General features: G+C 40.4%; 1 protein-coding gene across 1 annotated transcript; it reads left to right on the top strand.

The window, feature by feature from the left end:
* Positions 1-607: 607 nt before the first annotated feature.
* dvl1a (dishevelled segment polarity protein 1a) lies at positions 608-26,069 on the top strand. Its single transcript, XM_058051588.1, has 15 exons — positions 608-1,029; positions 6,129-6,198; positions 7,513-7,634; positions 11,740-11,858; positions 14,308-14,446; positions 14,563-14,656; positions 14,804-14,873; positions 15,738-15,877; positions 15,962-16,038; positions 16,119-16,186; positions 16,274-16,351; positions 16,454-16,588; positions 18,632-18,799; positions 18,877-19,092; positions 23,112-26,069. Exons 1-15 carry the CDS (start codon positions 860-862, stop codon positions 23,585-23,587), a joined length of 2,142 nt encoding a protein of 713 aa, XP_057907571.1. The 5' UTR covers positions 608-859; the 3' UTR covers positions 23,588-26,069.
* The last annotated feature ends 560 nt before the right edge of the window (positions 26,070-26,629 follow it).

The following is a 26,629-nucleotide window of genomic DNA, read 5'->3' as shown; positions in this document are numbered from 1 at the left end:
CGAGTGGTTAGCGCGCAGACCTCACAGCTAGGAGACCAGGGTTCAATCCCACCCTCGGCCATCTCTGTGTGGAATTTGCTCCCCATGTTCTCCCCGTGCATGCGTGGGTTTTCTCCGGGTACTCCGGTTTCCTCCCACATTCCAAAAACATGCTAGGTTAATTGGCGACTCCAAATTGTCCATAGGTATGAATGTGAGTGTGAATGGTTGTTTGTCTATATGTGCCCTGTGATTGGCTGGCCACCAGTCCAGGGTGTACCCCGCCTCTCGCCCGAAGACAGCTGGGATAGGCTCCAGCACCCCCAGCGAGGAAAAGCGGAAAATGAATTATTATTATTATTATTATTATTATTTTTATTACGATTACTATTACTGGTATTATTATTATTATTTAATTCTATAAGCCAGAGACTTCATGATGCATTTTTTAAATAATATTTGTCAGGTAGCTTCACGTTCCGGTCTGCAAGAGAGAACCTGAATGAGCTGCATGAATCCACGTAGGCGGAATGATATTATCAAGTCGTGGCTTGTCGTACAAGCGCACACTCACAGATGGCCGCTAGATGGCAGCACCGTCTCGCCAATTAGCTTGTCAAAGACCTAGCAAATATTCCCAACAGCATATTGCAAGGATGTGGACTGTCCCTTCCTGTTTTAGAGCCACCGTAGCTCGGTTGAGCAGAAAGACAGCCAGTCCAAAGGCGAACATGTCCGGATCCACGCTGGGTTGGACCCCCAAGCGGAATGGTGTTTTCCGAGCCGGGTGCTTTATTAGCGTGTAGTGCTCACTGCTAACCAAGCAGGCCTGTTTATTGCCAATCCCTTCCAATCTGTCAATGCTTGTCCTCTTAGTCTCATGGCGGAGACCAAAATCATTTATCACATAGACGAGGAGGAGACTCCCTATCTGGTTAAACTGTCCGTTTCTCCAGACAAAGTCACCTTAGCCGATTTCAAAAATGTTCTCAACAATCGACCCGTCCACAGCTACAAATTCTTCTTCAAATCGATGGACCAGGATTTTGGGTGAGTGTGCTCAAGCCTGTTTTCACCCGCTGTTGTGGTTATTGTGTTATTATCATTAGCCTGTGCGTGTTGGCTATCCGCTGGGCTTGGACGTGGGGCTGTGCGTGTTTCCACGCTTCCTGGCACCTGCTCATTATTGCAGGCGGTCCAGTGCGCACTGTTCGGGCTCAGACCAGATCCGTCCGGTGTGGTCATCATGACGCACACATGCATGTACCCGTTCTACCTGATGTGTCAGGTGAAAGGTGCCCTGTTTGTTTTAATGAGCACACATTCCCTGTAGTCTGCAGGTCAATCCCGGGAGAAAAACAGTGTCAAATACAGTACAAATACAGTACTGTTTGTACTATTTGCATGTCAAATTCATACAAATACTGTGTAATTACATAACGTATTGCAAATATAATTTTATTTGTAAATATATATATATAAAATTAGCAACATGGCAATAATTACCATGGTTTAATTTATATTATATTCAGGCGCCTGTAACTGATATATAACATTTTATCTGGCAGCTTAACCAAAATATTAATTTTTATTCACGATCATTGCTAATCTAATAGGATCCAAGGTAATATTTGAATTAAAAAAAAATCAAAATACTATAATACTCTGCAGCTGACATTGTTTAAATTTCCCACTGTAGCACTGAGGTTGCTCTTTTGCTCTCTTGCATAATGTTCTCATAAAAAAAAAAGATTTTGTTTGTTATTTGAGTACCTACCTACATGCAGCTAGCATAATAAAACTCACAGTGCCCTAGTGTGGTAAGTCTACACAGTAAATATACTGATAATAAATACATCTCTGACCGTGTCAATCACAGCTGCCAATTATTGATGTAAAACCTGAATTTTTTTAGCTTTTGTATTTAATCTCTTATATATTGTGCAGGCATAGCCCAGGAATGTGTAGTGTGTTATTTATGTATGCTATTTAAAATGCTAACAAGACACACAATATATAAAAATGTAAATGTGCAGTAAAGATTATTATGGGTATTGATAAAAATCCTTTACTCTGATTGTATTATTGTGTTGTTTTCATCAGATTCAGCACTGCAAAGATACATGCAGGTCACATTGTGGAGATGTGCTCCCACTTTACCGTGTGGCAGTGTGGTGACTCCTTTTCAGGCAGGTGGTATTCAGCTTTGTCAGCTTGTGCTGTCAGAGGAAGTCTTGCAGGCTGCGTCTTTTGGTGAAGCACTTTCATCAATGCTACATGTGTGAAGTGGGTGCTACTCTCTCTTGTGGGGGGGGGATTTGCTGACAATTCCAGGATTAAAATCCCCCCTCCCTTGTGTGGCATCTTTGTCCCGGTCAAGAAATCTGTCAGGTCTCTGCTGAGGATGACATATTTGTGTTAGTGGCTGCTTCTAATTCCATTATGATTTGTCACTCTGTAGCACGCATTGTAAATGCAAAAACGACTAGAGGAAGTAGGAAGGCAGGCGGCATCTACACACCCAGGCGTACATTTTCACTGTAGCCTGACCTTGGGAGGGAAACCGGCTCTTCCTGGTGGCAGGCTGGGCTTGGTGTGTCTCTTTATCTTTGGCTTCCTGCCTCTCTTGCAGTGCAAGGCGGCTGCTCACTAGGCCTCAGGTGATCCACAAGCAGATTATGGAAACAAACAAAGCGTGTTTGCTCTCTCCATACGGCAAGGTAGTTCCATGTTGTGGAACCCTGCATTGTGTATCAACAAAATGTGGGCCTCAGAGTGTTTTGGAGTAGAAAGGTGTCTCCATAAGAATTCCAACCTTTGAGACCTTTTGGGGGTGGAATCTCCAGGGTATGAGCACCGTATGGCACTGGCACAATATGGAAGTAAAACCAGTCAAAGGCACAGAGGATATGGTGGCGCTTTGTGGCCGTCATGCTGGCTGCACCGTGTCGTCAGAAGAAGAAGCAAAGGAGCGAGCAGCAAGACTGCTGAGCAGAGGAGGAAAACATCAAATCCCTTGCAGATATAGACTGTGTTTGAAATGTAAATGAGCAGCCAGTGCAAGGTCCTCTGTAGTAGACCCCCTGCTGTGCTGGGAAAAAAAAAAACCCAGCCATTTTTTTTTTTTACAGGATTGCTGAACTACATTTGCGCCATTTTTTTTTATCAGCTCTTTGAGTAACGGTCACGCAAAATGTGATAAACGGTTCGCCTGATGAACAGCCCGACGTGTCCTTCCTGTTCCCATTGGAGTCCTAACTGCACATTTGCATGAACATGCATTATTTGTGCACAATTCATACTTCACTTGTTTTTGTTTTCATGACAACATCAATATTCATAAGGCAAAGAACTAATTGAGCCTATTCAGAGACTTGAAGGTGACGGTGTGGTGTGGTGTCATCGCCACTGCTTGGCTCGAGTGGGCTTGAGATTTTACTGTGATGCTAGACAACAGAGGCAATGTGGAGCAAGCAGCCAAGCTCGGTGTCTGCATGGAGGCATCAGACAATAATTGAGCTACACGATGCCAGGTCCCTGCAGTTTGTTGTTTTTCTGCATGAATGCACCCTATCCTATTCTGCTTTGATAACACACCCGAAAATGCTTCTGCTGTAATTCTTACTTATAAAATCTTTTATCATTAAAACAACATTGTCTAAAGCATAGTTAAAGTCAGGGACTTAATATTTCCTATGACTCAAAGCAAAGTTGTTGTTTGTTACAATTTTACTGAATAATTAGGGAAATGTGACACATAATATCCATGTCATTTTACAGACTAAAAGACGATGGCTGAGGTAGTTGAGGTCAAAGGTCAAATCATGTACTATAATGGTAATGGTAATGGTTTTATTTCATTTGAACATGCATCAGATTGCAATTGAATGCATCACATAATCAGTTCCCAGTTCCACATGTCCAAAAGGAGTAGGAAGAAGCAAAGCTTATTAAATCCTACCCCTCCATCTGGTACTTTTACAATCAGTAACTGTTACATTTGTTCACTTCCTGCTTTCCATAATACAGTTTAAGGTTTTTTTTATTTTTAATAATGTACCATACAATAGTATGATATTGGACTTATGATATGACCATCCAATGACATAATGTGTACCATAGTAAGTGTCAATATTGTGATATATATAGCACATCATGACTGGTTCAAGACTCTTCATCCTTGTATTTAGCAAACATCAACTGCTTGTATTGTTTCTTGAATTGGCTCATTGTTGTGCATTGTTTGAGGTCCTTACTCAATCCATATACTACTATACCATATATATACTACTATACTATGTGCTACAGTGCATCCATCCACCCATCCGTCCATCGTATCCATCTAAGAAGAAGAGGCGTAGCTCATATCTTCTTTGTGCGGCCACACCAACATCCTCACAAGTCATCTTGCATCTGGTCATACGAACTGGCAGATAGGATGCAGACACTTCCTATCTCACCAGCAGACGGCCGCCTTCACCTCCTTCCCTTTTCCTCTCCCCAAGGAGGAAGAGGTCACAGAAGCGCATTCAGTAGAAGCCACAACCATACGCAGGAAACGGTATGGTGTGTTCGTTCAACCTCTACTGCAATCCGGCTCCTGCAGCAGGACAACATGGAAGTCGACTAGCAAATTGTGTACATTTCAGCGGAAACCGTTAAGTCTGTTAAGTCATTGCCACAGACTGGCTGCTTCTCGCTACGTTTTCATTGTGGGGCTCCGGAAAAGTTGAGGCTAAAATCACCTGAGCGTGTGACGTAGTGAGTCTCAGGGAGATGGGTTGTGAGCGTGTTGCCGTGCTTATCTACCAAGTTTGATCTTCTTGCCACGAGCCTGGCAGGTGTGTCGCTGGCAGCCGCTAAACTTTGCCCCAGCAGGTCAAAGGTTAACTACAAAGTATTTTGGTGGGGAATTTACAGGCTGTGATGAAGACACAGAAGGTGCCATGTGCTTTTGATTCAGCCATTCTCAAATGAAGTTGGGGCCTGTGAATAAAAAAAAACTCCAATGCAAAAGAAGGTCACTTATATCACCTTTGGTCCAATAATGCCATCGTTACAACTTGAAACTTGTGATGTGAAAGTATCATTTGTGACTGATGATTAATGATGATTAATCATGATTGACAATGATTTATTAATTAATTACACAATAAATGAAAATTAACTTTGTCATTTTGCCGGGCTTAATATATTGCCACATGCATGTGTGTCTGTTTTCCTTGTCCCTCGCCTCCAAACAGGCAGGAAGATTCTGTGTATTAGTTTCAGCACCTTAGCGCGTTTGTTCCTGCAGAAAAGTGTAACGTAGTAGAAATCAAATTAACAGATTGCAAAATATGTCATACTTTTTCATTACATTACACCTTGTGTATTGTCTCCTTTTGTGACGTGAGTGTCTTCTGACACATTTAATATATATTGTTTGTTTTAGCGGGCTGCACGGTGAGCGAGTGGTTAGCACGCAGACCTCACAGCTAGGAGACCAGGGTTCAATTCCACCCTCGGCCATCTCTGTGTGGAGTTTGCATGTTCTCCCCGTGCATGCGTGGGTTTTCTCCGGGTACTCCGGTTTCCTCCCACATTCCAAAAACATGCTAGGTTAATTAGCGACTCCAAATTGTCCATAGTTATTATTGTGAGTGTGAATGGTTGTTTGTCTATATGTGCCCTGTGATTGGCTGGCGACCAGTCCAGGGTGTACCCTGCCTCTCGCCTGAAGACAGCTGGGATAGGCTCCAGCACCCCCGCGACCCTCGTGAGGAAAAGCGGTAGAAAATGAATGAATGAATTTTTAGCCTTTGTTAGTGTTGCAAAGCGTTTACAACTGCTGGGTGTGTCTTGTTGTTGCCCCCTGCAGAGCAGAGGAAGTACTGCAAGAATGAGCACTTTCCTGGTTAGACTAAATGGGTTACAATATTTGGGGATGTTTGGTAAGCCAAATGAAAAGCTGTGACAGGCCGGATTTGGCTCACGGACCACTGCTTTATAGCCTCAATGTGTATTTTAGGGAAAATGGGGGTAAAACGTTAAAATGGCAAAATACACCCCAATGTTGAATGTTTGGGTACTTATCCAACATCAGACCCAATACTGGGATACGCCGTGATAATATCATCAGTGACTGTGTGTTTGCGCTTATTCCGCAGGGTTGTCAAAGAAGAGATTTCCGATGACAACGCTAAGCTTCCTTGCTTTAATGGCAGAGTGGTGTCCTGGGTAAGTGAGTTGATGATGCTTGTGTGCACTTGTGGATCATGCAAATGTGACCGCCTCCACAGAGCTTTTTTTAAACATTCTTTCGCTTGAGCTCATGTTCTGAGCTATATACTACTATATAGGTCTGTATTTCTACTGTTAGATGTTAAACAACTAGCAAACACTACATTCAATACTTGATCAATTTGACCACTAAATCGAGACCCCTTACCTCCGGTGCAACCTATTTGTCACTCTGTTGACTTCAGTAGCTTTATAGTGTTCTGTAATTACCAGAGTGTCCCCAGGGGACAATAAAGGATGTCAAATTAAATCAAGCTGTCATGTTAGCAGAGGATTTACGTTTTAACTGATACGCTCTCAATCAGGACTGAAGACAGGGGTTAAAGCTGCGGCCTGAAATATTGATGAGAAAGCCCTCGCTCCAGTGTAGCGCCGGCCCCCGGCCCCATCATACTTTCAGCTGCCCTCAGGTTGAGTTCTATTATACGTGACGTCTTTGATCTGACGCCGACGTGATGAGACAATTCATACAAAAATCTACATGCTGGTTCAGACGGTTACATTAAATAGTGGTTGCTGGTTGCATTCCTGTCAGACAATTTACCATTGCGCAGGGTGCGCTTCACCTGCGCCAAAGATAGACCAGGTCGGAGCGCATTTTGGCTTTGGCGTGCTGTTTTGTCACGGAAATGGACACCACATGGACACCTCCCCTTGTGCGCCGCCACGGCCAACTCGGCGCAGTCCAGTCTAATGAATTACCAAATTAGCTGCGCACAGTGGTGCGCTGGACCACATCCCCACTGCATTGGCTGCGCCACCTTGCACTGCATCAACAGATGAGAACAATTACGTGTTCAGTGAAAGTAACCTAAAATGTTAAATCTTTTTAATTCATGATTTATTTGCATTCATAATTATTTTATGCAACTAACTTTATGTTAACATTTTTGAGACCTGTGGCATAACTGTGTTAGTTAGCAAAGAACTACAAAGTCAACTGCAGATTACATTATCATTCCATGTGTTAACAATCTTCTAAAAAGGGCATTTTGTGAAAAACTACGTTCATAACACAACAAAAAAAATAATTTTCTTTGTTAACCAAAAAAGACGCTAACCGGGGCATATGCTAACTGAGGTTCCACTGCATTAGATTATGTCTGTGGGCTCAGAAAGGTTGGGGACTACTGTTTTAGAGCATCCACTTAAATTGATGCTTGTGCTTTAAATTGCTGGCTAACATTCACTCATGATTATGCATCTGAATCCTTCATTTTTTCTAAATCCATATTTTTCTCCCTCTTATAGTTGGTACTAGCAGAGAGTGCTCATTCTGATGGAGGATCTCAGTGCACAGAGAGCCATCCGGAGCTTCCACCTCCTCTTGAGAGAACAGGCGGGATCGGTGACTCCCGGCCCCCTTCCTTCCAGTGAGTAGGCCAATCACTGCTTGTCATGTATGCACGATTAAACACACCCACACCCACACACATTGGCGGATGAATTCAAGCTCACAATCCTGGGTGACCTTTTTACCGTGGAGTCTGCCCATTTGAGCTCGGCGCAGAGATTCTTCATAGGCTTCGTTGGCTGTGAACTTGGTGTGCGCCTGTGTGTGAATATGTCACGTATGCGTGAAAGCTAAAGTATAGAAATACTCTCCAGAGTAACTAAGGTGCTAGTCCGCTCATGTAAAAATGATTTGAATGCCGCCAGCGCTGCCTTGAAATAGCCTTTCCAACGACTAACCCCTATTGAGAAGCAGTAGCCACTCAGAATAGTCACCAGTGGGTATGTTCACACTGCAGGTCAATTCTGATTTTTTATGCTCATATGTGACCTGGATATGATTTTTTTCACGTCAATGTGAACAGCACAATTCCAATTTTTTCAAATGCAACTCAGGTCTCATTTGTGTGTAGATATAAATCTGATATACTATGCGGCTGCACGGTGGAGGAGTGGTTAGTGCGCAGGCCTCACAGCTAGGAGACCTGAGTTCAATTCCACCCTCGGCCATCTCAATGCGTGGGTTTTCCACAAACATGCTAGGTTAGTTATTCATTCATTTTCTACCGCTTTTCCTCACGAGGGTCGCGGGGGTGCTGGAGCCTATCCCAGATGGCCGATGGTGGAGCTAGGTTAATTGTCCATAGGTATGAATGTGAGTGTGAATGGCTGTTTGTCTATATGTGCCCTGTGATTGGCTGCCGACGAGTCCAGCTGGGAAGACAGCTGGGATAGGCTCCAGCACCCCCGCGACCCTCGTGAGGAAAAAGCGATAGAAAATGAATGAATGTGAGTGTGAATGGTTGTTTGTCTATATGTGCCCTGTGATTGGCTGGCGACCAGTCCAGCTGGGAAGACAACTGGGATAGACTCCAGCACCCCTTGTGAGGATAAGCGGTTGAAAATGAATGAATGAATGTACACAATGCGACTGCAATATGACCGGTCTGTTCACATGTACGTTCATCAAGAGGCATGAATTACTGTGCTTACCGGTTTAAAATACGTCAGTATTACTGCTACTACTATTACTATAATTTCTCGTATTCTATATGCTATGATTTAAAATACTGTACACTTGTTTAAATTTACCAGACACATAGTAATACTACTTGTGTAAACACATGGAAATGTGAGTGATGTTGCGCTTTTGTGCATGCATGACTCCTTGTGTTCATGGTAATGTCAATGACCTCATAAAAAATTGGATTTAAACAAATAAAATCAGAATTGTGCACCACATATGAGCGTACCCAGCTCATATGTAATAAATTGGCATTCATGCAGGAATATTACTTAGCATAACGGCAAGTACCTGGAGAATATCATGCATGTGGCTAATGGAGAAGGTTCAAGCTTAATATAGCTTGAAGGGCTGTGGGTATCGGGGATGAGGGTTGCTGTCATTGCAGGGCCAAAGCAATATGGCCAAGGCTCTATATTGAGAACAAGCAATCTGTCATGTTTCAGTGTATCTCTTTATCCAACATTTGACATCTCAGCTCTCGTTTGCCCTCTACGGGCAGTTCCCTGCTGCTGGTCTGACAGCTGCCCTGATGGTTTTATTGTTTCCGCCCAGCTCTAGCCAGGTCTTCTGCCACCTTGTGGTGCAAATTGACAGTGCGCCGACCTTCATAACATTATCCCCCCACCCCCAACACCCTTCTTTTTCTCCCTAGCTCATTCTTTCTCTTTCCCTCTTTGAGTCAGACAGGCAAGCCTTTCTCTCAGAGACGCCGCGTGGTGAATTCCCCACAGTGAACCTCCGAGCGCTCCGAGATGAAGCCACTCTTCCAGGCTTTACCGCTCTCCCTTAAATAGCTGGAATATTATTACCACTTCATTTTCCTTTTGTGCTTTATTCATGCAGTTCATGTGTTTTTCAGTGTGAATGGCTCTATTTGATGAGCTTGCAGAGTAGATGTTTGGGTTTGAGAATGGACACAACTGATGTGTCTCAGCCCGGTAATCCGGATTAACAGACATTAAAAGCACCCATCTCCATTTCCCAAGAGGGAGGGGGGCGGACATTGGCAGCAAAGGGGCTGGTGGATTTAAAAAAGGGGGGTGGGCATTTGTTCACAGCTGCAGCTTAGCCTTGAATAATCTACCCGTGAATCAAGAACCAGTGACAGCCTCTTGGCCAGGCAGACACCACCGGTCATAACCCCCATTCATAATTGTTGTGAGTAGATATACATGCACATATTGTGATATTGGTTTTGTGACCAAGGTAAGCTTGATGCTTAATTGACATCATGATGGTACGATCGTTCCTGCTGACAGAAGCATGTCTTTTGTTCGTTTGATTTAGCTTTCTGTCACTCACTATTTCTAGAATTCCCACTGGATATTTACATGTAAAGGTAGCATGGTGTGTGTCAAAGTATTTCCATATACATTCATGAAATTTTATTGCTGCATATTAGAAACAAAGCATGCATTTTCGTCTGACTCTCTGACATCCATTGCCAATAGAAAATGGATAGAAGAGGGATTAAAATACATGTTTTATATTTTGAACGGTTTTAACAGGGTGATTTCTGTAACGTTCTACTTAAAAATGTCAAAAAAAAAAAGTCTTAAGAATAGGGCTGCAACGATTATTGGAATAATTTGAGTACCTGGATTACAAAAAATATTTCACTTACGCCATCAATGCGGTAAGATGCACACACCTTTCACAATTCTGTTTACTTGCTTTATTCAACTTCATTCTTCTGTAAAGTGTCTTTGAGTATTTTGAAAAGCACTATACAAATAAAATGTATTATTATTATTAATTGCCACCTATCGTATTTTAAGCCGCTATGATGTGTGGACAAGTTACTTGTTTGATTGCGCCAATCACGCCATGAATTCCATTGCAGAAATGTATGTTTTCTCATTTACCTGTTTGTTAATTTATTATTGCGTGACTAAATGACCAGTGATGTCATTGGCTTAAGTTGTTATTGTATTACCTTGACTTTGGCTATTATTTCTTTGTAGCAGAACATGCACTGTGTATAATGGAAGCTATGTAAACAATGAAAAGAAATATGAATCTTATTATGAGCTGACACTGTAATCAAAAACACTGTGTCAGTGTGAGAGGCCTCACTCGCTCACATTTTGTATTTGCTGAATGTTTGTAGGCGAGTTTAAGAGCTAATATGCTAAAAATAAAGAAAAATAGTCATATAAAAATATGCTTGCTGACTGTATTGTTTTAAATAATGGCCCATAGTTCTGAAATTGATATCCTTTTACATAATGTTTTTTCACATGATGTAATTATCATTGTAGTTGTAAACTTATTTGTATCTGCGATTAAATGCAATTAATTACAAGTTAACTATGGACAAAAAATGTGATTAATCACAATCAAATATTTTAATCGATTGACAGGCCTATTTTTTTTCTTTTATTAAAATATTGGAAAGCTGCAGCCCTACTTAAGAAACGTTTGCGAGCCAGGGGTAGAACAGGGGGTTCCCAACCCCGTTCTAGAAGAAACATGTTTACCAAAGTGTGTGCGACTGACACTAAACTGACATTGTTGCGCATAGTTCTCACCAGCTTCTGGTTTCGTGAAGTCTCTTGACCCATCAGCGCCTGCGGCCATTGTGTCTCCAGCCCTCTGACAGAATAACAATCTGCCCTCCAGTCCTTCTCAGACCCCTCCCACACACCAAGTACACTAGCCTGCTTATTGGTCTGCACACACCTGATCCGCCACTGCACACCGCCGTCATCATTCTGTCCTCCGTGTTGGGTTTGAAATCATGCTGTAAACAACATCTGGGCTTTCAATAGAGCTCATTAATACCAGCATTGTCCAGGGTAACATTGTTGCTATCTGGTCAACGACGGTGGAAAACACATCACATATCATAAAACAATGGCCGGAGGTATTGAATTTGTCTGAATATGAGTTGCAGATAATATACCCCAACTGCAGCAGATGTTAAGGTTGTGAAGTGTCAGAGCTCTTTTTTCCCTCCCTTTTACTTTATATCTGACTAAAATATTTCCTGATTTTAGTGCCAACGCGGTGAGCAGTCGTGATGGCCTCGACACTGAGACAGGCACGGAGTCCCTGTTCAGCCACCGCCGAGAACGTGAAAGAGAGCGAGCGCGGAGGAGAGCTCGAGAAACTGAATGTAAGTATGACTGTTGAGGAAAGTTCAGTTATTTGACGTTTTCACTTCCTTTCAATCAACATTGTGATTCCCACTGTATATTTGGGTCAGTGTAGGGTAATGTGCTGCTGTGTAGCAAGGCAGGAACAAGCAGTGTAACTCAACAAATGACACTATCACTCGTGATGTGTTTTGTGCTTAGAAAAGGCATGAGACAACACAGGACTGCTTTCACTTGGAAATAAAACACGCTCTTTCTAATGCATACCAAATACGTATAATATAATATATACTGTAAATATATATACTGTAAATAACAGTTTAAGACAAATCTGCAATTAAAAGGTACTGTTTTAAGTCAAACAACCTGACTTAAAACAACTTAAAACACAACTTCAGTGTTTCTTTACACTTAAACTACTATGTGTCACCGTAGCCTCATATAAATGTCGATATTTCTGTACTTAAACTGTGAAGGCCTGCATGGTGGATGAGTGGTTAACACGCAGGCCTCACAGCCAGGAGACCTGAGTTCAATTCCACCCTCGGCCATCTCTGTGTGGAGTTTGCATGTTCTCCCCCCGTACATGCGTACATCTGGAGAAAACCATTCCAAAAACATGCTAGGTTAATTGACGACTCCAAATTGTCCATAGGTATGAATGTGAGTGTGAATGGTTGTTTGACTATATGCGACCCTCATAAGGATAAGCGGTAGAAAATTAATCAATGAATGAATAAACTGTGAGGATCTCCTGCTCGTCTGCCATTTTTGTCTCCAGACTTGTAGTTAGAAAAACGTGTAGGTGCGCTGAGGTCTGCTCGAGGGGGTCGTGGGTTCGACCTCACGGACCCGCAAAGCATAAAACAGGCTTTACTGTGTGGGTGTATGTGTGTGTTTGCCTTAAAGATACATTTATTTTGCTCTTAGACTACACTAAAAACATGCCTTGAAAAATGTTTTCTGACCATTTACACACTTTGCAGCATTGCTTACAAAACAACTATCACCTGTGTGTGTATGTGTGTGTGTGTGTGTTCATCTTTACATTTCGTTGTTTATGTCCTGGGCAATTATTTTTCATTGTGTTTAACACACAAAAAATACATGCACACCAACATGGCTGCTTTTCTGGTCACCAATGAATTTAACAAGCTGGTGAGATGGTTGTGTAGTTCAGAACTCAAGTGTACTCAATGTAATTAATTCATTTTATTTTCTGGCTGGGTGCAGCCACAGTCTCACGGCCTGGATGTTAAGACATAACAAAGACGGACTCGGAAGCCTTGCTGCCTGCAGCACCAGCGTCAGGAATTCCCCAGTCACCTTATACTTTGGCTCCAAGTGATTCTGTCAAAGAGTCAGTTGCTGTTTGGCTCTGGATATGTACCCCTTGTTAATTTTATTATTGTACTTATTAATGTAGTTGGAACTCTTGGAAGGCTGAAAGTCAGTAGATTTTAGTGGAAGAATTTAATCTCTTCCAGGGCCGGCGGGTGATCTGCACTGGTGATAGCTAAGTATGATAAAGTATTGACATTTAATAGGCATTGCCTGTGGGGTTGTGTGATTTGAAGCATTAGCATGTTAGCGTCCCTTCATTACAAAGCTCAAAAATAATTTTTCACTTGAACGCAGCCGGAAGCGCACATGTGTCTAATTACTGGATGCCGTTTTTACCTGAGGCAGGCATGAGTGAGAACAGCACCTCATGTGAAATCCAACCTTACCTCTTAGAGTGCTCTGATTGGTCAGAGGCAGATTAGCCGTCATCCTATAGTTGCATGCGATGAGAGAGACCAAGCAGGCTGACTCTCAGATTCTCAGTGCATTGGATGAAGGCTGTGGTGAGATATATTTGTCTTCTTTTGAGTGTCGTTTTTATCATGCAATTTGAAGTTGGTTCATGCAAAAGCTAATATTAGAAACGATAGATATTGATGATTATTTACAGCCTGTTAAAATGTGAGCTAATTAATACATTTGTGGTGTGCTGCATCGGGACTTAACTGACCTGTGGCTTGTTGAACTGTATAGAATGGCAGCCATCCGCGTATAGGGGGCAGATTTGCGGTGGATGCGCATTCAGTGTTAATTGCGCAGCCGCTTTGTTTTTTTTTTGAAAGGCAGAGTTAGCCATGGGAACGTCCACATTGCTGGAATGTTTTGCCGGAGCTTGGCAGATATGCTTTGTGCCGCAACCGCTTCGCCTTACCAGAGCTTTCCAACCAATGCGCTGTTACCCAGAGACGCCACGTCACCGCTGGCTGTGTATGTATTGCTGGTTGTGAATTTATGACGCTATCATCTCTCTTCTACTTGTAACCACTAGAAAATCATGTCATGATGTAGCTAATGTGGCTAATGTTATGGCTGGTGAGTTCCTTCATTCTCAATATCACTTACTGTACTCTTCTTCTTGGACTCTCAACATCTGACTCTCGGCTGCTCTGTGCTGTCTCTCCTCAGTCCCTCGCATCAATGGTCACTCTAAATCGGAGCGCACTGCAAGGGACTCGGCTATGGGTTATGACAGCACCTCCGTGATGAGCAGTGAGCTGGAGTCAAGCTCATTTGTCGACAGCGAGGAAGATGAAGACGCAAGCAGGTAATGAGGATACTTCATCTACTACTGACTAGTGGCCACTGTAAACGTCTCCATCCATCCGCCACCATCAGGTGACATCATGTATGCCAATTGAAACCATTTGGTTTTCTTTTTAGGCTCAGTAGCTCCACGGAACACAGTACTTCGTCGCAGCTGATGCGCAGGCACAAGCTCCGTCGGCGGAGGCACAAAGTGGCCAAAATAGACCGGGTGAGCACCTTGAAGATACATTAGTACTCAAATTGAGTTTGACGCCCGAGTGTGAGAGACGAATGGGCAGACTTCACGATACTGACAGCATGCCGCATTTAATTGTTTGCCGTGTGCGTCACGTTTTTGTCAATTTGCCTTTTGTAGTCTTCATCCTTCAGCAGCATCACAGACTCCACAATGAGCCTCAACATCATCACTGTTACACTAAACATGGGTAAGTCTTTGCTATCTTGGTTTTGTAACTTTCATAGCATGAAATGCTATACCCACAAGTCCAGTCCTGGGTCTGATAAATTTAATCAGACCATTTTGGAAAGCCAAGGAAATATACAGTAAACCTTGGATATATCGGATTCAATTGTTCCCACTGGTTTTGTCCGATATAAGCGAAAACTGTTAAAAGCGTATACCGGAAAATGTCCGTTTTACGCATATATCGGATTTATATCAGGTATATGCGTAAATCGGATTTTATCCGTTATAAAAAGGCACTTCCTTGACTATGTTTCCAATGTACCTGGACGCGCAGGCAACGCTGCAAACGCTGCAAATGACGTCGTATAGCGGCCTGTCACGATTCGGCGAATCGGAGCGCCACGATGCGGCCATCTGATATATGCGAGGGAAATTTAATGGAAATGCATTGGAACGGGACTGGAGATTTTGTCCGAAATAGGCGAAATCCGTTATAAAAAATCCGATATATGCAATGAATTTTTATTGGAAATGCATTACAGAAAAACGGTTCTTTTTTATCTGTCCGTTGTGAGCGAATTCCCGATATATCCGAGTCCGATATATCCGAGGTTTACTGTAGCTGGAATAGGTGCAGATTCTGGAGTATCTAGAAAGCTTTCCTTGTAGGTTATTGTGTGTAGCTGCTCTATAGGAAACAACTCACAACTCAATACAAAAGGCCGAAAATGAGCATAATAGGTCCCCCTGAAGTAAAGCCATGATTGGATGCAAATCAGTGACTTATAATGTCAGGCTTCGGGCATATTTTGTTCAAAAACTGCAATATTACAATTGCAGTAATATTCCAAACCAAACTCATTGCACCGTGTCTCCCTGACAGAGAAGTACAATTTTCTGGGCATCAGTATTGTCGGTCAGAGTAACGACCGCGGTGATGGCGGCATCTACATTGGCTCCATCATGAAGGGAGGAGCTGTGGCTGCTGATGGAAGAATAGAGCCTGGAGACATGCTCCTCCAGGTAAGTGTATCCTAGTATATCCTGTATATATATATATCCATATATATATCCATATATCCATATATATCGATGTTGGCCATGCAGGTGAACGACGTCAACTTTGAAAACATGAGCAATGATGATGCTGTGAGAATCCTGAGAGAAATTGTTTCCAAAACTGGGTAAGAGCATCAAATATCGTACCATAAGTTTTTGTAAAGAATTACATCAAAATTATTATATATATATGTTTCTTTTCTAGTCCTATTAGTCTCACCGTTGCCAAATGTTGGGACCCCTCTCCAAGAAGTTACTTCACCATCCCTCGTGGTACGTTCAATATTTTAATACTCGTAAAGATGAATATGAATATTCATAAACACTAAAAAAATTTTGTATTTTTGTGACTATGAGCAGCAGAGCCAGTGAGACCCATTGACCCTGCCGCCTGGATTTCACACACCACTGCCCTAACAGGACCGTACCCTCACTATGGTAACAACCGATTGTCATCACGCAAAGCAAGCAATAAGCTAGCAATGTTTAACTGTAGATATGAGTTTTGATGTATTTCTTTGTTGTTCCTGCTATTTGCAGAGTTTGATGATTTGCCTCTATCAACAAGTAAAACAGACATGGCGACCATTGTCAAGATCATGCAGTTGCCAGACTCTGGCCTGGAGATTCGTGACCGGATGTGGTTGAAGATCACCATTGCTAATGCCGTCATTGGTGAGAAACGTTTGGTTGGAGGACACACGGCGGACACACGGTGGACACGGGTTTGCGTGATTTCCCCATGTATGCGTGGTTAATGAGGTTAAGCGGCATAGAAAATGGAAGGATGAGTATAGATTCCATTAGATAGATAGATAGATAGATGGATAGATGGATGGATAGATAGATAGATACATACTAGATAGATAATAGATACCAGATACTAGATACTAGATACTAGATACTAGATACTAGATACTAGATACTAGATACTAGATACTAGATACTAGATACTAGATACTAGATACTAGATACTAGTTACTAGATACTAGATACTAGATACTAGATAGATACTAGATACTAAATACTAGATACTAGATACTACATACTAGATACTACATACTACATACTAGATACTACATACTACATACTACATACTACATACTACATACTACATACTACATACTACATACTACATACTACATACTACATACTACATACTACATACTACATACTACATACTACATACTACATACTAGATAGATACTAGATATTAGTTACTAGTTACTAGATACTAGATACTAGATACTGGATATTAGATAGATAATAGATACTAGATACTAGATACTAGATACTACATACTAGATAGATACTAGATACTAGATACTAGATAGATAATAGATACTAGATACTACATACTACATACTAGATACTACATACTACATACTACATACTACATACTACATACTACATACTACATACTACATACTAGATAGATACTAGATATTAGTTACTAGTTACTAGATACTAGATAGATACTAGATACTAGATACTAGACACTAGATACTAGACACTAGACACTAGATACTAGATACTAGATACTAGATAGATACTAGATACTAGATAGATACTAGATACTAGATACTAGATACTAGATACTAGATACTAGATACTAGATACTAGATACTAGATAGATACTAGATACTAAATACTAGATACTAGATACTACATACTAGATACTACATACTACATACTAGATACTACATACTACATACTACATACTACATACTACATACTACATACTACATACTACATACTAGATAGATACTAGATATTAGTTACTAGTTACTAGATACTAGATACTAGATACTGGATATTAGATAGATAATAGATACTAGATACTAGATACTAGATACTACATACTAGATAGATACTAGATACTAGATACTAGATAGATAATAGATACTAGATACTACATACTACATACTAGATACTACATACTACATACTACATACTACATACTACATACTACATACTACATACTACATACTACATACTAGATAGATACTAGATATTAGTTACTAGTTACTAGATACTAGATAGATACTAGATACTAGATACTAGACACTAGATACTAGACACTAGACACTAGATACTAGATACTAGATACTAGATAGATACTAGATACTAGATACTAGATACTAGATACTAGATACTAGATAGATACTAGATACTAGATAGATAGATACTAGATACTAGATAGATAGATATATACTAGATAGATAGATAAATAGATAGATAGATAGATAGATAGATAGATAGATAGATAGATAGATAGATAGATAGATAGATAGATAGATAGATAGATAGATAGATAGATAGATAGATAGATAGATAGATAGATAGATAGATAGATAGATAGATAGATAGATAGATAGATAGATAGATAGATAGATAGATAGATAGATAGATAGATAGATAGATACTGGATGGATAGATGGATGGATGGATTGATTGATTTTAAGACTAAATGTAATTGACCATGAGTAAAAGAAGAGTTGTATTATTATTCTTATTCTCTGGAAAACGGTCAAAACGTGATACATTCTGCCATTGTATGTACAGTAAATATGAGAAATACGGCATAACAGTACAGTTGTGCAGTAAATTGTACTATCAAATAGTTGACTGTATCATTGTAACTAAAACCTAGTATTTAGAACATTGCACAAAATGGAAGTTCACCGAGTGCGGCTGTGACTGTGGTTGCCGTGTCAGGCGCCGACGTGGTGGACTGGCTCTACTCCCGAGTCGAGGGCTTCAAGGACCGACGGGACGCCAGGAAGTATGCGAGCAGTCTGCTGAAACATGGCTACCTGAGACACACGGTCAACAAGATCACCTTCTCTGAGCAATGCTACTATACCTTTGGGGACCTCTGCCAAAGTACAGTATACGTTTTATACCCGATTTTGTCACTAAGAAGTATTCTGCTAAGTATTTCCCTCTTCTTGTCCAATTAGACATGGCGTCACTCAATTTAAATGAGGCATCCAGTGGAGGCGGCTCTGAACAGGACGCTTTGGCACCGCTTCCTCCCGCCACCAACCCCTGGCCAATGGGTGGGCAGCCATTTCCATATCCTCCCTTTCCTTCTGCGCCCCCCAGCTTCCCGCCCGGATACTCGGACCCGTGCCACAGTTTCCATAGTGGGAGCGCAGGCAGCCAACACAGCGAGGGTGAGCTATGACAAATGAGAGATGATTCTTTTCAACGTGAATTCATGAGATCATTCGACTCAACATGCCACATGACATCATGCTGAATCGAAAAGGCATGCGTCATAATCCGATTGGTCGATTCTCTGGCTGGTATCAGAATGCATTTATTGAAGACTTCCAAATTTGAGGAATTGTACTACACCAGGGGTGGGCCCGGGGGCCACATCCGGCCCGCCAAGTGTTTGAATACGGCCCGCCCAATCTTTCCAAAGTATTTCATTTAAACTCAACATACAACCTGGCATCATGGCCTGAGCCAACCTTTTGATGGTTTTATCAATTTCGTTTTTTGACATGGTCTGTTGTTTACAAAGTGCTCCTGAAAAAAGGGACACAAGCACATAATAATAATAATAATAATAATAATTATTATTATTATTATTATTATTATTATTATTACATTATTAGATTATTATAATAATTATTAGAACTATTATGATTATTATAATTATTATATTAATGCTAATTATTATATTAATTATATATAATATTATTGCTATATTTGCATATTTTACATAATAATAATATAATAATAATTATTTTAATATTATTGTAATTATTATAATATTTTATTATTTAAAAAAAATAAATATAAATAATAAATAATAATAGCAGATTGCATGACCATTTTACAGATACAATAATACCAGGTGGACTGTTACGTGTAAAATATATAGTCTGCACCCCCCCCCCCTAAAGTTTGTCATATCAATGCGGCCCGCGAGTCAAAAACTTTGCCCACCCCTGTACTACACTCTACAGAGATTACAATTATCCAGTATACAAAATAGCTTCAAAAGTTCAAATGTCAGATAAGTTTATACGTGTTCCAGAATATTGTTTATATCAAATCTTTTTTTCTTTTCGTAGAGCAAGAACTTTATGTGAATGTGAACGACATGGCCTCAGTCAATAAATGCATTCACGAGCATCTTGAGTCATGCGGCTCTGCAGTACTGGGTGTGCACACACAGACCTGATCAGACACGATATCGCAAATCAACCCACTAATCTCCATCATTACTGGAATCTTTCTATCTTTTGATATTGAATCAACATGTTTTATGTGGAACCTTGGTTTTCATAGGAAAAAAAATAGGTCTCGGTTTTAGTACACTGTCTTGGTTATTGTACAGCCGAACAAAAGTAGTCTACGGAATGAAGTGCCCAATCAAAGCAGCTGGGGTCTCAGTGTCTTTCTATAGTGGATAGTGGTTCTTTTAGAGTTGGGACACTATAAACAGATCCAGGCAGCCCTTTCATCTTTTTTATTATGTGTGTATGTGTGTGTGTGTGTGTTTGTTCATATAATGCACACAGAATGATGAGTAACCCGTATCGACTTCCTTTTAATAAGTAGAGTGCATGTGCAGTGGAGCATTCAAGTGCACCGCGTATTTCTGAGTGTTGGAGGAATCGGTGCCTTTTTTTGCAGATGCAAAAAAAAAAGTTTATTAAAGAATGTGAGAAACACGCTTGATTTCAAGGAAGAAGTCGTAGCAAAGTTTGAAGTTAGCATGTGTAGGATTGTAAAGTAAAGGTTATGCACGGTGGCCGATTGGTTAGCATGTTGGTCACCCAGTCAGGGTTCGACCTGGGTTTGAAGCTGCTCTGTTTGCATGTTCTCCCCCATGCATGTGGGTTTTTCCTCCCACATTCCAAAAAAAAACATGCTAGGTTAATTAGCGACTCCAAATTGATTGAGTATTAATATTACCATGTTTACCTTGTGGGCTGCACGGCGGTCGAGCGGTTAGCGTGCAGACCTCACAGGTAGGAGACCAGGGTTTAATCCCACCCTCGGCCATCTCTGTGTGGAGTTTGCATGTTCTCCCCGTGCATGGGGGTACTCCGGTTTCCTCCCACGTTCCAAAAACATGCTAGGTTAATTAGCGACTCCAAGTTCTCCATAGGTATGAATGTGAGTGTGAATGGTTGTTTGTCTATATGTGCCCTGTGATTGGCTGGTGACCAGTCCAGGGTGTCCAGCATCTTTAGTCTCCATCTTTTTGCATGCTTTGTGGGGTGCATGTATGTGCATTTCTGAAAAAGCTTGTTTCCATACGCCGATATTTCATTTTAATGAGATGAACCCCCATCCCTGGGACAAGGGTACTGGGCGTATTGCAGTACATTTGTTGTACTTTAGTTAGCGGGGAAGATGTGTGTAATTGTGTTGTTCCCTCTGTTTCTGCTGGGCAACGGTAGACTGAAGGAGGAGGTAGTCCCAGGACAATGAGGGAACCGGTAAGCCTGCAACACCAACTCCAACTCCAATCTCCACATCTGCTGGTTCTTTTTCTTCTTCTCTATTCCGGTCCTCATTCTTTATCTTTGTTTTCTTCAGCTTTTTTTTTTTTTTTTTTTGTCTTGCGCTCAATATCTGATAGCTTTTCCGTGTTCCCGGCCATGTGTTGTCCTTTGTCTTGTGTGTGTTGGTGTGACAGTCCATTCTTTTGTTCTGATCTTTTGGGCTTGTGTTTGTACTTTGCATGGTGGTGCAGGACAACCAGTTTCAGCTAGTTGCTATTTTTCTCACTGATAGGGGGCAATCATGCGCCATTGTAACCCAGTACTGGTGGGCTCTGTCTAAGGGAGGATGCAATTATATGCTACAACAGTGTAAATGTGTGGTACTCGGCATTAGTAAATACAGAAAAATGACTATTATTGATAAGCATAAAGATATGTTCTAATCTAGGCTGCACTAGATGTGTAATTTTCTGATACGGGTCTATCATGTTTATTTACTGATGAAATTGCATGACTCATGTGGTATTGTTGACTTTTCATTGATGCATCTTGAACATGGCTGTACAGGGAGTCATGGAAACATCATGTATTGAGGTTCCATGACTCAGGTGATATTTTAGCAGTGTGAATCCATCACGTTCTATCAGCCGCTACTCGATCATGCTGTAATACATTTTTGCTAAATTCCCATAGCGCATGCCTCATTCTGTTTTTTTCAATTTGTTGTGTACGATTTCAGTAGAAACTGCTGTCAAGTTTTTATTAATGGCAAACACATTAGCCGAACAAGTACATAGTGTCACATTTAATAATAACAGTAATAGCAAATTTGAATATTAATTAATTCATATTAAATATTAAATATTAAATATTAAATATTAAATATTAAATATTAAATATTAAATATTAAATATTAAATATTAAATATTAAATATTAAATATTAAATATTAAATATTAAATATTAAATATTAAATATTAAATATTAAATATTAAATATTTAAACAACATATCAATATTCAAACAGTAATATCAAATTTTAATATTAATGAATTCACAGTAGATAATTACTATTAAATATTACACATTTACTATTAAATATTAAATGTTACATATTTAATATTTCATAATAATATTTAATATTTAATATTGGATATTTAATATTTAATATTTAAACAATATATCAATATTCAAACACGTTAGCCAAACAAGTACATGTGTCACATTTAATAATAACAGTAATAGCAAATTTTTATATTAATTAATTCATACTAAATATTTACTATTAAATATTACATATTTGATATTACCTATTTAATATTCACTATTAAATCTTACATATTTAATATTACATATTTGATATTACATATTTAATATTACATATTACATACAACACAATATTTAATATTTAATATTTAATATTTAATATTTAATATTTAATATTTAATATTTAATATTTAATATTTAATATTTAATATTTAATATTTAATATTTAATATTAAATATTTAATATTTAATATTTAATATTTAATATTTAATATTTAATATTTAATATTTAATATTTAATATTACAAAAAAAATCCTCACAGTGTAGCGTTAACACTGGAACCAAATATGGTTCCTTGTTATGTGGAGGGTTATCAAGGGTGACTTCACCAGCTGTTCCAGCCAAACTTAAGTGCTGACTCGGATGTGCTGACGTAGGACAAATGTGTCTTGTGAACAGGGAGCCGTAGCAGTGGATCCAACCCCAGTGCCACCAAGGGCCGGCGCTCGTCCCCGCAGGAGAACGCCCACAAGTCAACCTGTGGAGACTCAGAGCCAGGTGTCCGTGGAGGGAAGCGAGGCGACAGGTGCGCCAGCCAAACGAGCCATCACAGCCGCTCCCGATCCAGCCTGTGTCACAGCCACTCACACAAGAACCACCACTCCGCCTTCACCTACAGCCACGCCCCTTTCTCCCAGCAGGGGCCGGGCTCATGCGGCCACAGCGAGCAAAGCCACGCCTCCTCCTACGGCCCTCCGGGCTTACCGCCACCGTATTGTTTGGCCCGTCTGGCCCCGAAGGCCAGTAGCAGTACACCGCCGGGAGCTCCTCCGGGTAGGGAGTTAGCCGCCGTTCCGCCTGAGCTCACTGGCAGCCGCCAGTCCTTCCAGCACGCCATGGGCAATCCCTGTGAGTTTTTTGTTGACATCATGTGACAGGACAGTGCCTTTAAATTAAAACGCGACAGCTCCTGCACCCTCGTCATCATTTCGGGCTGGATCGGCTATATAGCAGCTCCAGTATTCCTCGGAATCCCAAAGGATTACAGCAGCAAGAGTTTGGATGTTGCAGTGTACAGTTTGTTAAGTGGTGTCCCTCGGAGCTTTCACTCCATCTTGGATATTTTCTCCCTCCCCCGCAAGACCTTTAAGCTGGCTGGGCCTGGACTTCAATCCCCAGACCGTCACCGACATGTCGCACTTACTGTTTTTTTTAGTTTTTTGTACTTCTGGGAGTCCATTGACGTGTTGATGGAATACTGCATGTCAACCCCAACCTGTGACTGTAGCATTACCAGGGAGTTTTGAAGCTATCTTCTTCATCTCCGTAACGGTGGTGGGGGGGGGCGGCATCATGCATGACTTTCAACTGCTTTAAGAAAGTTTTACTGAAACTAATTTTCTTTCAAGTATTATTACCTTTATTCGGGGGTTGCCTCTTGCCAAAAGGAACAAGTCTTTACACTGAAACCACGTTTGTGTTATTCGTGTGATTGCGTCGCATTGATGGTCGCCATACTACGTCATCCACATATGGCTGGACTGACAATCAAGACATCTGTCAATCAGTGGCCAGTCTTCACAGTTGTCGCTGTGCTTTGTCGAATGTAATCGTCATGACTTGAGAGTCGGTTCACTTTCAAGGTGTTTGAATCCGATTGCAAACAGTGGACATCTCTACGAAGGGTTGCTTTGGTTTAGGCTGTGTGATGTGAGCAGCTGTGTGTTGCCTAACAATAAACCAATTAATATGATTGGATTTTGATTGACTTGCCGTCATGATGGTTCCAATCATTTGCCACGTCAAGCATGAATGTTTAAGGCAAATTTGCCTGCATGAAAAAACTCATAGTGTTAAAAAAAAAAAACAGACTCAGACATCAAAAGAGCCGCATATAGCTTTCGAGTGATAGGTTCCCGACCCTAGAGCCAGAGGTCACTGACCTTTTTGAAACTGAGAGCTACTTCTTCAGCACTGATGAATGCAAAGGGATACAAACTTCTGATATTACCGTGCCAATTACCTTTAATTATGTGTTATTATTAATGATTAATGATATTCATCTATGGGAAGACATTGATCATTGATGTTATAAATTTAATTTAATATAAATTTCTTGCCATTGTAGTCGAATACAGGAGAACGTGGCCATTACATCCCTTCCATATTTCTTATCTTCAAGTTTTAACGGGCGTTAAAAATCGATTGCGTAGACCGAACTGTTGGCTCAAAACCACCTTTGACTCGTGGATTCGTTCTGCTTGGCGCCCCAAATCAATACAAACCCAACAGTTGAAAATATCATGACAAAAGTCCAAAATGTTGATCTAAGCCAGGGGTGGGCAAACCACGGCCCGGGGGCCACATCCGGCCCGCCAAGTGTTTGAATACGGCCCGCCCAATCTTTCCAAAGTATTTAATTTAAACTCAACATACAAGCTGGCATCATGGCCTGAGCCAACCTTTTGATGGTTTTATCAATTTCTGTTGTTTACAAAGTGCTTCTGAATAAAGGGACACAAGCACATAATAATAATAATAATAATTATTATTATTAGATTATTAGATTATTATAATTATTATTAGAACTATTATGATTATTATAATTATTATATTAATGCTAATTATTATATTAATTATATATAATATTATTGTTATATTTGCATATTTTACATAATAATATAATAATTATTATTTTAATTTTATTGTAATTATTATAATATTTTATTATTTTTAAAATATTTAAATATAAATATAAAATAATAAATAATAATAGCAGATTGCATGACAATTTTACAGATACAATAATACCAGGTGGACTGTTATGTGTAAAATATATAGTCTGCCCCCCTCCCCCCCCCGTAAATTTTGTCATATCAATGCGGCTCGCGAGTCAAAAAGTTTGCCCACCCCTGATCTAAGCTAATGTGTGTGAATATTTATAGGTCCGCTTTCATGAATGACAAAGAACATTAAGAAATATTCACATTTGAGAGGCTATTTACATTTTGAAATTAAAAAAAAACCCAACATAAATCGAAATAAATTTAACTTAAGTCATTTTTTTTTTGCTTCACTCCCAATCCATGAATCTGTGGTCTTGGGTGGTTTTATAGTCCAACTGTTCCAAATGTAGCCAAAGCGCATATCACACAGCCTTACTAGGGTGACTCTTACCCAAGCTCCCCTCCGTGTTGTTGTCCTGAAGCTGCCTGAAGTCCAGTAGATGCTGTCTCCTCAGACCAGACAAATGCAGCACTGACAAATTAAGACGTTCAACAAGCACTTTTCAAGTTGTGTCCCTCTTCTTAAAGTCTGAAACACTGTTTGCAATCATAACTTGTCTTTCTTTACAAAAGAAAAGTTAATTGTACATACAAATTTATCATATATGATTAAAAAATCTATATGTTGGAAGTTGTGGCTGCGTTTGTCCGCTGATTATTGATGTGTTAAAACGGTAAAAGATGAAACGTATGTACGTATACAGTACAGCGATCGTCACATCAAGACAGAGGTCATCCTATAATCACCAAGCAAGGGAACATTCACATCCAGGTCATTGGATTCTCAAGGCATTGTTTAGGTTGGAGTCTGGAGACTGAGAGCTCGGTGCAAGATCCAATCTATCTACGCTATCCACGAATGGTTGGCTCTTAAGTAGTACCAAATAACAGTCGGGCCTCTGCATGGGATGGTATCACCTTTGTTAGCGTCCCATTCAAATGTAATGATGGTCACCTGAAACAAGATGGCTGTGCTTTGTTTATGTGTTAGAAGCTAAAAATGAGAAGCTGAAATTTCGGACAAATTAAGACTTATTTTATCTTAGACTAAAGGTGATGTCGTCGGTGCATCGTGGATTCCTCACTGCACTGGACAGCATACGCCAGATTGTTCTTCTGGGTATCTTTGGGGGGGACCAACACAAACTGTCTTAACGTATTAGCAGGTTCGAAGAGTACCGGTATTGTGTT

The sequence above is a fragment of the Doryrhamphus excisus genome, chromosome 16 (assembly GCF_030265055.1).
Source record: "Doryrhamphus excisus isolate RoL2022-K1 chromosome 16, RoL_Dexc_1.0, whole genome shotgun sequence".
NCBI classification, from domain to species: domain Eukaryota; kingdom Metazoa; phylum Chordata; class Actinopteri; order Syngnathiformes; family Syngnathidae; genus Doryrhamphus; species Doryrhamphus excisus.
The sequence above is the reverse complement of the archived record's forward strand: the minus strand, read 5'-3'. Positions and strand labels throughout refer to the sequence as shown.